The sequence below is a fragment of the Mus pahari genome, chromosome 12 (assembly GCF_900095145.1).
Source record: "Mus pahari chromosome 12, PAHARI_EIJ_v1.1, whole genome shotgun sequence".
NCBI classification, from domain to species: Eukaryota; Metazoa; Chordata; class Mammalia; order Rodentia; family Muridae; genus Mus; species Mus pahari.
The window spans coordinates 16,030,195-16,043,685 of NC_034601.1; the positions used below are offsets into that span (position 1 = coordinate 16,030,195).

The following is a 13,491-nucleotide window of genomic DNA, read 5'->3' on the forward strand; positions in this document are numbered from 1 at the left end:
AGCAATAAGTGCTCTTAACTGATGAGCGATCTCTCCAATCCCCGAAAACTACAAATTCTGCTATGCTCTGGGCAGAGAAGCTGCAAGCTCCTGCCCGGCGATCACAAGCCTACCCAGCTCGCTGTCATCTTAGCTTGTCCAACCCAATAGCACTCACTAAGTAGACAAACGGTGGGATCTCACCCCTTTGGGGTGCATGCACCACCCAGTAGCACCACTTCTTACGCAGCGGTCAGCCACGCCCTGGCCTTGCACGGGGGTGGGTGGGGCCTGCTGGTACACACATGCGCACTCCTTCCTCTTTCTCTCCCTGCAACCACACCTTCGCGTTTTGACTGTGAGTCTTTTTGTCCCCTACTGCGTGCCGTGTGGCTTCCCGGCGGACGTGCTGGCCGCGAAGCAAGATGGCAGCCACTGCGGCGGTGCCTGGCGCTGCGGCGGGCCGAGCGAGCAAACGCGGCGGCGGCGGCCCAGGCGGCGGCCCGGGCGGCGGGGGGACCCAAGGTGCGGAGGAGGAGCCGCCGCCGCCCCTCCAGGCAGTTCTAGTGGCCGATAGCTTCAACCGCCGCTTCTTCCCCATCTCCAAGGACCAGCCTCGGGTGAGCACCCGGCACGCGCGCGAGCTGTCTGCGGGCCTGGAGGGTAGCGGGGCTGCAAGTTGCCACTGCAGCTGGTTAGTGAAGCGTGCTCTGGAAGTTACCCTAAAGCTGAGTTTATCTGGTCAGGAAAAGGTGGAGAGACTGACTGAACCCTCGGTGGCTGTCCGTCCAGATGAGTAACTAGCAAACATGGATCCTCGCAGGGCTGTCTACCCAGCCTTGGGAAGGATGGAGAGGGCTGTGTGTAGAATCAATGCTTGAAAGGCTTCCCCGGGGGATTTAGTAGCACAAGAGAGGCCTCCACTGTCTTTAACCTTGCAGGACATGGGCAATTTAAAGAGTTGCTTCAGAAAAGGCAGTGGTAGCCGGGCGGTGGTGGCGCACGCCTTTAATCCCAGCACTCGGGAGGCAGAGACAGGCGGATTTATGAATTCGAGGCCAGCCTGGTCTACAGAGTGAGCTCCGGGACAGCGTCTCGAAAAACAAAACGAAAAGAATTTCTAAGGCTAACGAAAGGTTTTTTTTTTTTTTAAAGATTTATTTATTTACTTATTTTATGTATGTGAGTATACCGTGGCTGTCTTCAGAAACACCAAAAGAGGATATCAGATTAGATGGTTGTGAGCCATCGTATGGTTGCTGGGAATTGAACTCAGGATCTCTGGAAGAGCAGTCAGTGTTCTTAACCGCTGAGCATCTCTCCAGCCCCGACTTTTCATTTTTGACAAATGTTCGATTGATTTCTGTGACTCTTAGTGGCAATAGTAGTATGAAGTAGTATGAAGAAGACCTTAGTGCTTAGAGTGCTAGAGCTATGACTTAGGGCCAACATTTGTCCTTAATGCCAGCACTGGGCTCCTAGAACATGTCTGTGTCTGATACCATGCCTACTAGTCTCAAATCCTAGACTCACCCTTAGAGCCTGTTTGCTTTTGGATAAAGCTGACTATAGTGTCTGCAAGCATTGATGAAAGAAACATTGTTGCATTGGGGTACCAAAGTATAATCATGACTTGGAGATCTCAGACTTTTTTATTCCTGCCCTATAGGTCCTCTTGCCCCTGGCCAATGTTGCGCTAATTGACTATACTCTGGAATTCCTGACTGCTACGGGTGTACAGGAAACATTTGTCTTTTGCTGCTGGAAAGCTGCTCAGATCAAAGAACACTTACAGTAAGGCTTCAGAATTTGTCCTTTCCATGTTTCATCGTCTTTTTCCAGTTCTTCCTGGGTAGATTTGACATGAGGAGGAAAAAACTGAATCTGTTCTGAGCTCCTGTAAGGTTTAGTGTTTTCTTCACATGTCCTGTTGTGAGCTGCTGGAGCTTCCTTTGCCTTGAGGTTCCAGTGGCCAAAAGTAAAGGCTTGCCTGTGATTTTCTGAGTCTTTCAAAGTTTGTTCCCGTGAGTTTTGCTTTTTGTTTGATGGCTCCAGAGCGTATGTTATTGGAAGGGCATCTTTATTTTTCCACTGAATTTCCAAATACTGTCTGTTCCGACCCCCTCCCCCAGTGATAAGAACAAGCTCTTCCCTTTTGTGTCCTCCGCCCACCTTAGTTTCAAACCCACAGTAAGTTCTTAAGAGATGCTTGTTAAAATTTGGAAGAGTTAGTCTGGGAATTTATGAGTTTGGGAAATAAAGACTAATATACCCAACACGTTTTCCATGTTATGGTGTTTAAAGTTGATATAGACTCAGAACAAGAAAGATGACATGAAAAAAAATTATGTTCCCAGAATACTTTCATACCCTAGATCTCGTAAGATTTTGAATTCAAACTCACATTTGAAGACAGGAGTCAAGGTATAGAAAGGAAATAGCTGTATTTCTCAAACACATAAAACTAATGACACTGGATGCTGAAACCATTCATTATGGTTCATACGACTCTTTGAAGCCAGGGACGCTGGCAGGAACCCAGGAAAGCCACAGAGGAGTATAAACGCTGGTCGGAGGTTGGAGGTCGGGTCTGTGATTGACTGTTTAATTTACTGTTCCTATCATCACTTCCCTACAGGAAATCCAAGTGGTGCCATCCTACGTCCCCCAACGTTGTTCGAATAATCACATCAGAGCTATACCGATCACTAGGGGACGTCCTCCGTGATGTCGATGCCAAGGCCTTGGTGCGCTCTGACTTTCTCCTGCTATATGGAGATGTCATCTCAAATATCAATATTTGCAGAGCCCTGGAGGAACACAGGTCAAGCTGGGCAGGACGGCAGGGCAAGACTTAGGGACCGGTAGAGTCCCAAGACTGACTCTGCTCCTGGTTCTTAATAGGCTAAGAAGGAAGCTAGAAAAAAATGTCTCTGTGATGACAATGGTCTTCAAAGAGTCGTCACCCAGCCACCCTACACGCTGCCATGAGGACAACGTGGTGATGGCTGTGGACAGCGCCACAAACAGGATTCTTCACTTCCAGAAGACCCAAGGCCTCCGGCGCTTTTCCTTTCCATTGGTAACTGGGTGTCCGGGGAAGGAACTCAGGGAGGAGGAGGGGCTTGGAAAAGAGACGTGAGTTCAAGCCTCTGCCTGCGACTTCTCCCCTCAGAGCCTGTTCCAGGGCAGTGGAGATGGAGTGGAGATTCGATATGATTTGTTGGACTGTCACATCAGCATCTGCTCTCCTCAGGTAAACTCTCAAACAGGACTGTATAGCCAAAGAGTAGAACTCTCGGGGGTCTGTAATTACTCCGTTTCAAGGCCAGGGTATGCATCTTTTCCCTCTTTTTCTTGTTGTTTAGTAGAGTGGTACCATTACCTCATTCCCAGTATACTGGGAACCAAATCTAAGATTTTTGTCCCACAGCCAATTAAGGGTTTAACAGCTCTCTGGGCTTGTAACTGGTAAAGTACTTAACTTTAGCGTGCTCTGTTTTCCTCACAGGTCGCTCAACTCTTCACAGACAATTTTGACTACCAAACTCGAGATGATTTTGTACGAGGCCTATTGGTGAATGAGGAGGTAAGAAGAGATTCCAAAACCTCTACTGGAGAGGGTTTCTCTTACTCTGGTAACCTTTGGTTCCCTTTGTGTTTCAGTAAGCCTGAGAAAGAAAACTTAGGTTGTTTGACTGTGTCGGTGAGAGGCAGAGAGGCACTGAAAAGGCTTAGAAGGGTGATATACTTGGCTTGTCTTCCTGCCTTGCTTGATTGGATAACCACCCCTTCTCATTTAGGTCCTAGGAAATCAGATTCACTTGCATGTGACAACTAGGGAATATGGTGCCCGGGTCTCCAACCTACACATGTACTCAGCCGTTTGTGCTGACGTCATCCGCCGATGGGTCTACCCTCTCACTCCAGAAGTAAACTTCACTGACAGCACCACCCAGAGCTACACTCATTCCCGACACAACATCTACCGAGGGCCTGAAGTCAGCCTGGGCCATGGCAGCGTCCTGGAGGAAAATGTGCTTCTTGGAGCTGGCACTGTCATTGGCAGCAACTGCTCCATCACCAACAGTGTCATTGGCCCTAACTGCCACATTGGTGAGCACAGGTGGGGAACCCAACCGCGGTCCTACAGACACGGGGCTGCAGTGTGTCTGCAGAAGCTAGGGAGGATGCGAAGGGATAATCCTTACGAACAGGAAACTGGAGTGGCCATCATAAGGAAGGAGCAGAGGATGGAGAGGTGATTCAGTGTGTGTTGCTCTTGCCGAGGACTCAGATTCTGTTCCCAGTATTCATATGGTAGCTCACAACTCAAGTGCAGGAGGATCCAGTGACCTCTTCTAACCTCCTCAGGCACCAAACATGTGCATTGTGTACATACATAATTCGGGCAAAACACTCAAACACATAATGTTAAATTGACTAAATCTTGGGCCAAAGGAATAAGGAAAAGGAAGAGTCCTCGTGCTTGCTGGTGCACACAGACCAAGTGCTAGGATTAAAAGCATGAGCCACCACACCCAGTGTTGCCCACACTTAGAGTCCCAACACCTGGGAGATGGAGGTAGAAGGGTTACAAGCTTGAGACCATCTTGGAACTATATATCAAAATTTGTCTTAAAAAAGGCAGGAGGGCAGGACAAAGGAAGTCATTTGGCTACAGTCCTGTATGATCCCATCTACTCTGGAGCATAGATTGAGTCAGGGCTTTACAGCCAGCTTGTTTTTTTTCTTTCGAGACAGGGTTTCTCTAAATAGTCCTGGCTATCTTGAAACTCTGTAGACCAGGCTGGCCTTGAACTAACAGATCTGCCAGAGTGCTGGGATTAAAAGTGAGCCCCACCACAGCTCTGCCTAGTCTGTGTGTGACTCTTACATTCGGAAATGTCCTGTGTTCACATTTGGAGGCAAGTAGAGAGTTAGTGTGTACTAATAACCTTTGTTCAGTCTTTTTTTTTTTGGTTTTTCAAGACAGGGTTTCTCTGTGTAGCCCTGGCTGACCTAGAACTCACTCTGTAGATCAGACTGGCCTCGAACTCAGAAATCCGCCTGCCTCTGCCTCCTGAGTGCTGGGATTAAAGGCGTGTGCCACCATGGCCCTGCCCTTTGTTCAGTCTTAACAGCTTACAGAAGGCTTCTGCATGTGTTAGTTCTCTTGCCCCAGTAACATCTAATGTAAAGCAATGCTGGGATCTAAATGCTAGTTGTGGCTCTCTTTGTTCTTTTTCTTTTATGTCTGTGAATACATCATTGCTCTCTTCAGACACACCAGAAGAGGGCATCAGATCCTATTACAGATGGTTGTGAGCCACCATGTAGCTGCTGTTAATTGAACTCAGGACCTCTGGAAGAACAGTCAGTGTTCTTAACCACTGAGCCATCTCTCCAGCCTTTTTTTTTTTTCTTTTTTTTTTTTTTAATTAATATATTTATTATTGTTTTATGTGCATTGGTGTTCTGCCTGCATGTCTGGAGGGGTGAGGGTGAATCCCCTGGAACTGAACCTACAGACTGCTGTGAGCTGCCATGTGGGTACTGGGAATTGAACCCTCGTCCTAAGGGCAGCCAGTGCTCTTCACCACTGAGCCATCTTTCCAGCTCTCTGTATGTTCTTTTTGCTCTCCTATAACCGTGGTATTCCTCTTGACAACTCACTTTGGTTAAAGACTATGAGACTGTTACTAATAGTAGTAGACCTTAAAAGGACAGCAGAAGGATTCATACTCCGTAATTCACAGAGAGGTGGGGTCATTGGACTCTCCTTGTGGTGTGAACATGATTATAATAAGGTTTATGATTCATTCTGAGAAATCCTGAGGGTTCTCAGATTGAGCCATACATACAGTGTAGAATTATTGTAAACTTAGTAGAGGATGGTCACTTTGCTCTTGGGGCTAACCTGGAAGGGACTGGATATTTCTAATGTTGGCGGGTAGAATATCAGCTAGATGGGGGCTGGGCTGGGGCTGGTGTCAATCAGCCTTGTCCTCTGAAGGACTCTGTTTCGGATGTGGAACCCTGAGTGACCGGAAGTCCTCCTCATTCTGAGCCAGGTGATAATGTGGTACTGGACCAGGCCTACCTGTGGCAGGGAGTTCGAGTGGCTGCTGGAGCACAGATACACCAGTCTCTGCTCTGTGACAGAGCTGAGGTCAAGGAGCGAGTCAAACTGAAGCCATACTGTGTCCTCACTTCCCAGGTAAGGCTTGTCCAGACTGTGCACAACCCCTGAATTGAGTAGTGATTGTGCCAAGTCAAAAGAGACCATATTTCCTCCCCTAATCCCCGTAAATAAGACTGCAGTAGCCGGGCGTGGTGGCGCACGCCTTTAATCCCAGCACTCGGGAGGCAGAGGCAGGTGGATTTCTGAGTTCGAGGCCAGCCTGGTCTACAAAGTGAGTTCCAGGACAGCCAGGGCTATACAGAGAAACCCTGTCTGGAAAAACCAAAAAAAAAAAAAAAAAAAAAAAAAGACTGCAGTGAGAGCCCAAGTTTCTTTGACCTTCTGCTTAGCTTAGTATAAAACCAGAGAAAACAAAAAGCATTGTTCTGATTGTCAAGATACAGTTCTCCTCAGTGCACTATGAAGTCTGTGCTACTTGGTTTTTTGTTTTGTTTTTTTTCTCTAAGGTGGTAGTGGGCCCAGACATCACGCTGCCGGAGGGCTCAGTGATCTCTTTGCACCCTCCCGATGCAGAGGAAGATGAAGATGATGGCCAGTTTAGTGATGATTCTGGAGCTGACCAAGAAAAGGAGAAAGTGAAGCTGAAAGGTGTGAGGCTCAACAGGTGTGGGGCATCTGTGCGTCTGTCTGTCTGTCCCATAGACAAGGTGTAGGGCATCTTTGCATCTCTCTCTGTCCCATAGACAAGCATGTTCCCTTCTAGAGAGAGATGCTGCTGCTGGGCCTTCTCAAAGTCAGTGCCTTTTCCAGGTTACAATCCAGCAGAAGTTGGCCTTGAAGGCCAGGGATACCTCTGGAAAGCTGAGGGTGTGAACTCGAAGGAAGATGAGGAGCTACGGCAGAGTCTCTGGGGTGAGCTTGACCTTGCACCTGCCTGCCTTCTACTCACTCTGATAGTCTTAAGAACTTTGAGTGCCTTGGAATCCAATTATCGGACCTTCAGTTCATACTGACAGGACACACTGCTAGCTGTCGGTATCTTTTTGTTAAAACTGTGTGTGTTCGTGTGTATGTGTGTGTGTCTGTGTATTCAGGAAGTAGAGGTAAGAGGGTAACTTGCTGGAGTGGATGCTCTCCTTCCACCATGTGGGTCCCAAAGACTGGTAGCAAGTGCCTTTACAGCTGAGCTACCTCGTCGATCCCCTCCTTTCCCCCATTCCCCTTGTAAAGGATAGGCTCTCTTGTAGCCCACCCTAACCTTGAGCTTGCCCCGTAGCTGAGAATGACTTCCAGCTTCCTGATCCTCTTGCTTCCATTTCCTTGGTGTATATAGTGCATAGCATACCTGATTTTGTGTGGCGGTGAAGATCAAAGCCAGGCCTTTGTACACACCAGTCACACACTCTATCCACTGAGCAGAGTGACTGACTCCTCCTTTCTGTGTTCTTAGGACTCATGATCAAGATGGAGGAGGAAAGTGAGACTGAAAGTGAAGGAAGTATGGATCCTGAGGAGCTGGACAGCCGAGCAGGCTCCCCTCAGCTGGATGACATCAGAGGTGTGAACACAGTGGGGAAGCCACCGGCTCAGTTCCCCCCAGAAAGGCTTTGGTGTAAAGTCAGAGCTGGAGCCTTAGAGCAGGCATTTCAGAAACTTAAGTTTGCTTTTTCCTTTCAGTTTTCCAGAACGAGGTCCTGGGAACGCTGCAGCGGGGCCGAGAGGAGAACATCTCCTGTGACAATCTAGTCCTGGAGATCAACTCTCTCAAGTAAGACCAACCCTTCCTCTTCCTCCTGCTTGCTCCCCTGCGCTGCTGCAGGAGCAGACCTTCCCTCCCAAGCATTGCTTCCCTAGCGGGAGCCTGGGTAAAAGGCCAGGAGTGTTAGGAGCAAGGAGAACATTAGCACCCAGCCTCAGCGTGGATTCCTGTCACGGACTTTCTGGTCTTAGAACAGTGAACCCCTGGAGCGGTGCTGTATCAGCTACTTCTACTGTAGCAAAATGGCCAAATCAGGGGCTGGAGAGATGGCTCAGTGGTCAAGAGCACCGACTGTTCTCCCAGAGGTCCTGAGTTCAATTCCCAGCAACCACATGGTGGCTCACAACCATCTGTAATGGGATCTGATGCCCTCTTCTGGTGTGTCTGAAGGAAGCTACAGTGTACACATACATTAAGTGAACAAATAAATCTTAAAAAAAAAAAAAAAAAAAAAAAAGGCCAAATCAGCAACTTAAGGAAGGAGTGGTTGATCTTACCTCCAGTATGAGGGTACAGTTCATGGCAGGAGTTGGATGCAGCTGTCACATGGCATCTGCAGTGAATCCTGGTGCTCAGCTCCTCCTGGGCTTTTTTTTTTTTTTTTTTTTTTTTTCAAGCCTGAGACCCCAGTCCAGAGAACAGTGACACCCACACCTAGAATGGGTCTTCCCACCTCAACCCAATTTGGAAACTTCACACATGTGTCCAGAGATTTGTCTACTAGGGTGATTTTTAGATCCTGTCAAATGGACCATCAATATTAACCATAATTCACACTCATGTCCCCACAGGTATGCCTACAACATTAGCCTAAAGGAAGTGATGCAGGTCCTGAGCCATGTGGTCCTGGAGTTCCCCCTGCAACAAGTAGATGGCCTGCTTGACCCAAACCGCTACTGTGCCCTGCTGCTTCCTGTAAGCAAAGACTGAGGCTGTGCGTGAAGGATTGAGTGGAGACAGCTGAACATCTTTGTACTGCTTGTCTCGACAGGAGATGGGAGTGGGAGGGCTTGTTCTTGGGTAGATGTTGGTTCTGCATCTTTTCTCCTTGTGTTTGAAAGGTGGTTGGTTTCTAGAGGAGCATTGAGTTGTCCAGAGCCCAGGAATATTTAATACTGAATGTTCTTTGAGGCTCCTGATTGCGAGCATTCCAGGCACCCCAAAAGGACATTCAGACATAGCGCTAGAGTCGGCTGTTAGGGAACGTATCTGTAGTCCGACTCTTCCAGGAAGTTGAGGCAGAAGAGTTCCTGGAACCCAGGACTTAGAGACCAGCCAGGATAACATAGCAAAATTCTGTCTCAAAGACCAAATAGTCTAAACAACATGAAGAACAGACCTGGTGTTACAAAGCCCACAGTGATTAGACCCAGAGCAAGATTAACCTCTAGGTTGGGGATAGGAATTTTGTGACAGTCAACAGCATTTATCTGTGACCCCCTTTTCCCTTTCCTGAGAAATGTCATCTTTTCCCCATCCTTGTGTGGGAACAGTTCTCAAATGACCCATGCCGCCTGCGTCACCTCCCTCTTGTCCTTCCATGCCGGCACTATTGACTGCCTTTGTTGTTCAGCAGTGGGGCATGCTAAGGAGTAGAATACATTGCCACCATCACCACCCCCCTTTTTCCATAGCTACTCAAAGCCTGGAGCCCTGTTTTTAGGAACTACATAAAGCGTGCAGCTGACCACTTGGAAGCATTGGCAGCCATTGAGGACTTCTTCTTGGAACACGAAACGCTCATTCCTTCCATGGCCAAGGTGATTCCATCTCAAGCTTTGTCTCCTGTGCTTGCCCTGAAACAGGCCTCCATGACCCCCACAGACACAGAACTGAGGTTACTTTGAGCCTAGCATAGAGTGTGTTCACTGCACCATCTGTCCTTAGGGTTATGTTTACTGCTGGAGTAATGCAGTACCGACCAGGCTAATGCTAGTGAGGCAGCCGTGGGGCAGGAGGCGGCCTGAGGATTTACTAAGCAGACACTCAGTAGAGGTCCATGAGCCATGCCTTCCTGGTACCTCAGAGAGTGGTCCACTCCTTTCTCTGTTTTGGGTGGGCAGTGATGATATGGCTTTTGGTATATGTTTGGTTTTTGTTTTTGTTTTTTCTCAAATTGGCCTTAAACTTGTTAGGTAGTTCAGTTTGGATTCCTGACCCTCCTGCCTCCCCCTCCCAAGTGCTGGAATTACAAGCATGCACCACTATGCCCACTCTCTTGTCTGTTTTGAAGAGGCCTCTTAATATGTGGAAGGAAGATGATAAGGTCTTCTCTTACATTATCAATTCTACTACTGTATCCTTGCTTAGATAGAGGGAGCCTGAGACTCCCCTTTGCTGACTCTGTAGGTCCTGATGGCTTTCTACCAGCTGGAGATCTTGGCTGAGGAAACAATCTTGAGCTGGTTCAGCCAAAGAGACATAACTGACGAAGGCCAGCAGTTAAGGAAGAATCAACAGGTATGCTGCCCTCTGCTCCCTGGGTCCCTAGTCCTCCACTCGAAACTCTAGGACTCTGTGGCCAGAACTGTTTATCTGCTAACAGGAACAGTGGGATGCATGGCTCTCCCCTAGCAGCTGTCCCCTCTGCTTCCTTGCAGCTGCAGAGGTTCATCCAGTGGCTGAAAGAGGCAGAAGAGGAGTCATCCGACGGTGACTGATGGTAACTGCCAGATCGGACAGAAAGCTAGCTACAGAAGCATGAGTGGCCACCACAGACTGAGAATTACTGGAGCGGAAGTTGCAACTACAGTATTCATCCTACTGCTGGCAGCCATGTGCTGCTCGTCCTGACTGAAGTTAGGATGAGGGAAGTAAGACTGAATTAGGGGAAATCTAGGCAGACCCTGCAGTTGGGGGTGGGCCAGAGGAAGTACTTTGTGTTCCAGCTTTCCCTCGGGGGAACAGTAAAGAACAGCTGGTCCTCTCTGTTGTTTGTACTTGTTAATATTACAAAGAGGAGTGTATTGGTCTTGTCTAACTCCTCATGATCAACCAGGTAAGAGAGTGCATGCACTCACTTAGCTGCTTTTAGCCATCATCTGGAGGAGAGGGAGAAGGGTTGAGGTGGCCACAAGGTGGTGCCATGCTTCCTCATTGATTCCATATTCCCCCCCCCCCCCCCCCAGCTCATGGGACATAAATGGCTGAGCTGCATTCCCACGCTCCATAGACCGGTCTGTGACCCTGCGGTGGTAGGCCAGAGCCTATTTCCGTAGCTTTTCCTGGCCTGAACATTCTTCTACCCGAGGGTGATGGTGCCAGGCATATTTGAAACCACCTGCTACTCCTCTTGCCTTTTCTAGTTGACCCACTTCCCGTTCTGTCAGACACTGGGCCACATTCGTCTTAAGGGATAAGGAGATCCACCCAGTGTGGTAGTACACACCTTTAATCTCAGTACCCTGGAGGCAGAGGTAGGCAGATCTCTGTGAGTTCAAGGCCAGCCCAGTTTATAAGAGAACTATACAGAGAAACCCTCTGTGTATGGGTGGGAGACAGGAGAGGTGGATAAAGAAACATTCCTGAGATGTTATGAGTCTTGCAGGGTGTAACTAAGAACTGAACCTTACAGAACTCTGTGTGTTTCAATCCTGTTTCTCAGTGAAGGGGCACTGCCCAGCAGCATGGGCATGCTGATAACACAGAAGTCCCTGTGCAGTATGCTCTCACCTTGGCTCCCAACCCTGAGAGGTCCATGTTCTGATGAGATACGCACAGTTCAGAGTCAGTCACAGAGGCAGGATTTGCTACTGACCTGACAACTAGAGTTTGTCATTGTGCTAGACAGCTCTCATAGCTCAAACTCTCTCCTTTTGTCACATCTTTGTTGCCCCCACATAGAGTGAGTCAGTAAGTTTTCTTTTGACACTTAAACTATAGTAAATGTCTGGGGAGTTACAAAGGCCACCACACACATGGCACCATAGACAAGATAAGTGCCTTTGTTTCAGTTGAGTGCAAAGGAGTAAGTTGGGGGAGGGGCACTGAACTCGAGGTACTGGTAAATTTTTAAAAAGGAAAAACAAAAATCTTGGGACATACTAGTTAGCACTTAGAAAGCAGAAGTAAGAAGTTTAAGAAGTCCAGACTGGTGGAGGCTACGGGAGACCCTGGCCAGACAGAGGATCTAATACCTGAAGAGAATACAGTGATGATTGCCTAGACCTAATAGGACAGGTAAAAAGCTACGAGCCATCTCTGGTCCATTCCAGAAAGTGACACTGATCAGAAATGACAGACCTTTTTTTTTTTTTTTTTTTTCTTTTTTTGTTTTTGTTTTTGTTTTTTCGAGACAGGGTTTATCTGTATAGCCTTGGCTGTCCTGGAACTCACTNTGTAGACCAGGCTGGCCTCGAACTCAGAAATCCGCCTGCCTCTGCCTCCCGAGTGCTGGGATTAAAGGTGTGCACTACCACTACCCAGCCGTGACAGAACTTTGTTTGTTTGTTTGTTTTTTCGAGACAGGGTTTCTCTGTATAGCCCTGGCTGTCCTGGAACTCACTTTGTAGACCAGGCTGACCTCAAACTCAGCCACCACCGCCTGGCCCGAGACAGAACTTTTTAAGGACCCTTTTAGTGCGGGTAACAGAGAAGACTTCACTGAATTGTGAAGCTAAATTGACTTAAAGAGGAAGAAAGGTTAAGAGAGCACATTAGGGCTGGTGAGATGGCTCAGTGAGTAAGAGCACCCGACTGCTCTTCCGAAGGTCCGGAGTTCAAATCCCAGCAACCACATGGTGGCTCACAACCACCCATAACGAGATCTGACACCCTCTTCTAGAGTGTCTGAAGACAGCTACAATAATAAATAAATAAATCTTTAAAAAAAAAAAAAAAGAGAGAGAGAGAGAGCACATTAGCTGGGCGTGGTGGGGCACGCCTTTAATCCCAGCACTTGGGATTAAAGCAGAGGCAGGCAGATTTCTGAGTTTGAGGCCAGCCTGGTCTACAAAGTGAGTTCCAGGACAGCCAGGGCTAAACAGAAAACCCTGTCTCGACAACAACAACAAAAAAGCACATTAAAACAGAGATGGCCAACTCTGTGAAGGAATCATAGAAAAATGTGTCTGTAAGGAAAACAGGAGGTAAATGTCAATATTTTGAAAAATTAAAAATGGAATAGAAAGTGGCTCAGCAGTTAACAGCGCTTGTTCTTATAGAGGACCTATGTTCAACTCCCAGCACTCACTAAGCATAACTCCAGTTCCAGGAAGCACATGATACACAAACATGCATGTGAGCAAAACATTCATTCATATGAAATCTAAAGAAAAATTAATAGAGTAGTAAAAGGTGACTTAGGTGATTCTTGTTGCTGGGATAGAGTATTATTGATAATATGTAGCCAGTGTAAGGTCTGGGGCCTCAGAAGGTAAAGGTCTGGAGATACAGAGAGACTATACAGAAATCCACTTATGAACAAGTTCCTACATGCACATGCCATTGCCCCGGAAAAGCCAGCCATGTGATTAGCCTCTGCAAGAAACAGAAAGTTGAATCTTTGATTAATAGTGTGTGGGGGGGGGGGAAGTCACCAAAGAACATGTTCAATAGGGTCATGAGAAGTCAGGCATGAAGCATGTCTAGTCCAGAGATCTGTGTATAA

The 13,491-nt window shown here is 47.8% G+C and overlaps 1 protein-coding gene across 1 annotated transcript; it reads left to right on the forward strand.

Annotated features, from left to right (window-relative positions):
- Positions 1-321: 321 nt before the first annotated feature.
- Positions 322-10,979, forward strand: Eif2b5 (eukaryotic translation initiation factor 2B subunit epsilon). The gene is made up of 16 exons (XM_029544756.1): positions 322-599; positions 1,649-1,773; positions 2,618-2,803; positions 2,884-3,061; positions 3,155-3,235; positions 3,491-3,568; positions 3,783-4,095; positions 6,054-6,199; positions 6,631-6,772; positions 6,935-7,036; positions 7,575-7,682; positions 7,802-7,892; positions 8,675-8,798; positions 9,518-9,643; positions 10,233-10,343; positions 10,484-10,979. Exons 1-16 carry the CDS (start codon positions 405-407, stop codon positions 10,541-10,543), a joined length of 2,166 nt encoding a protein of 721 aa, XP_029400616.1. The 5' UTR covers positions 322-404; the 3' UTR covers positions 10,544-10,979.
- The last annotated feature ends 2,512 nt before the right edge of the window (positions 10,980-13,491 follow it).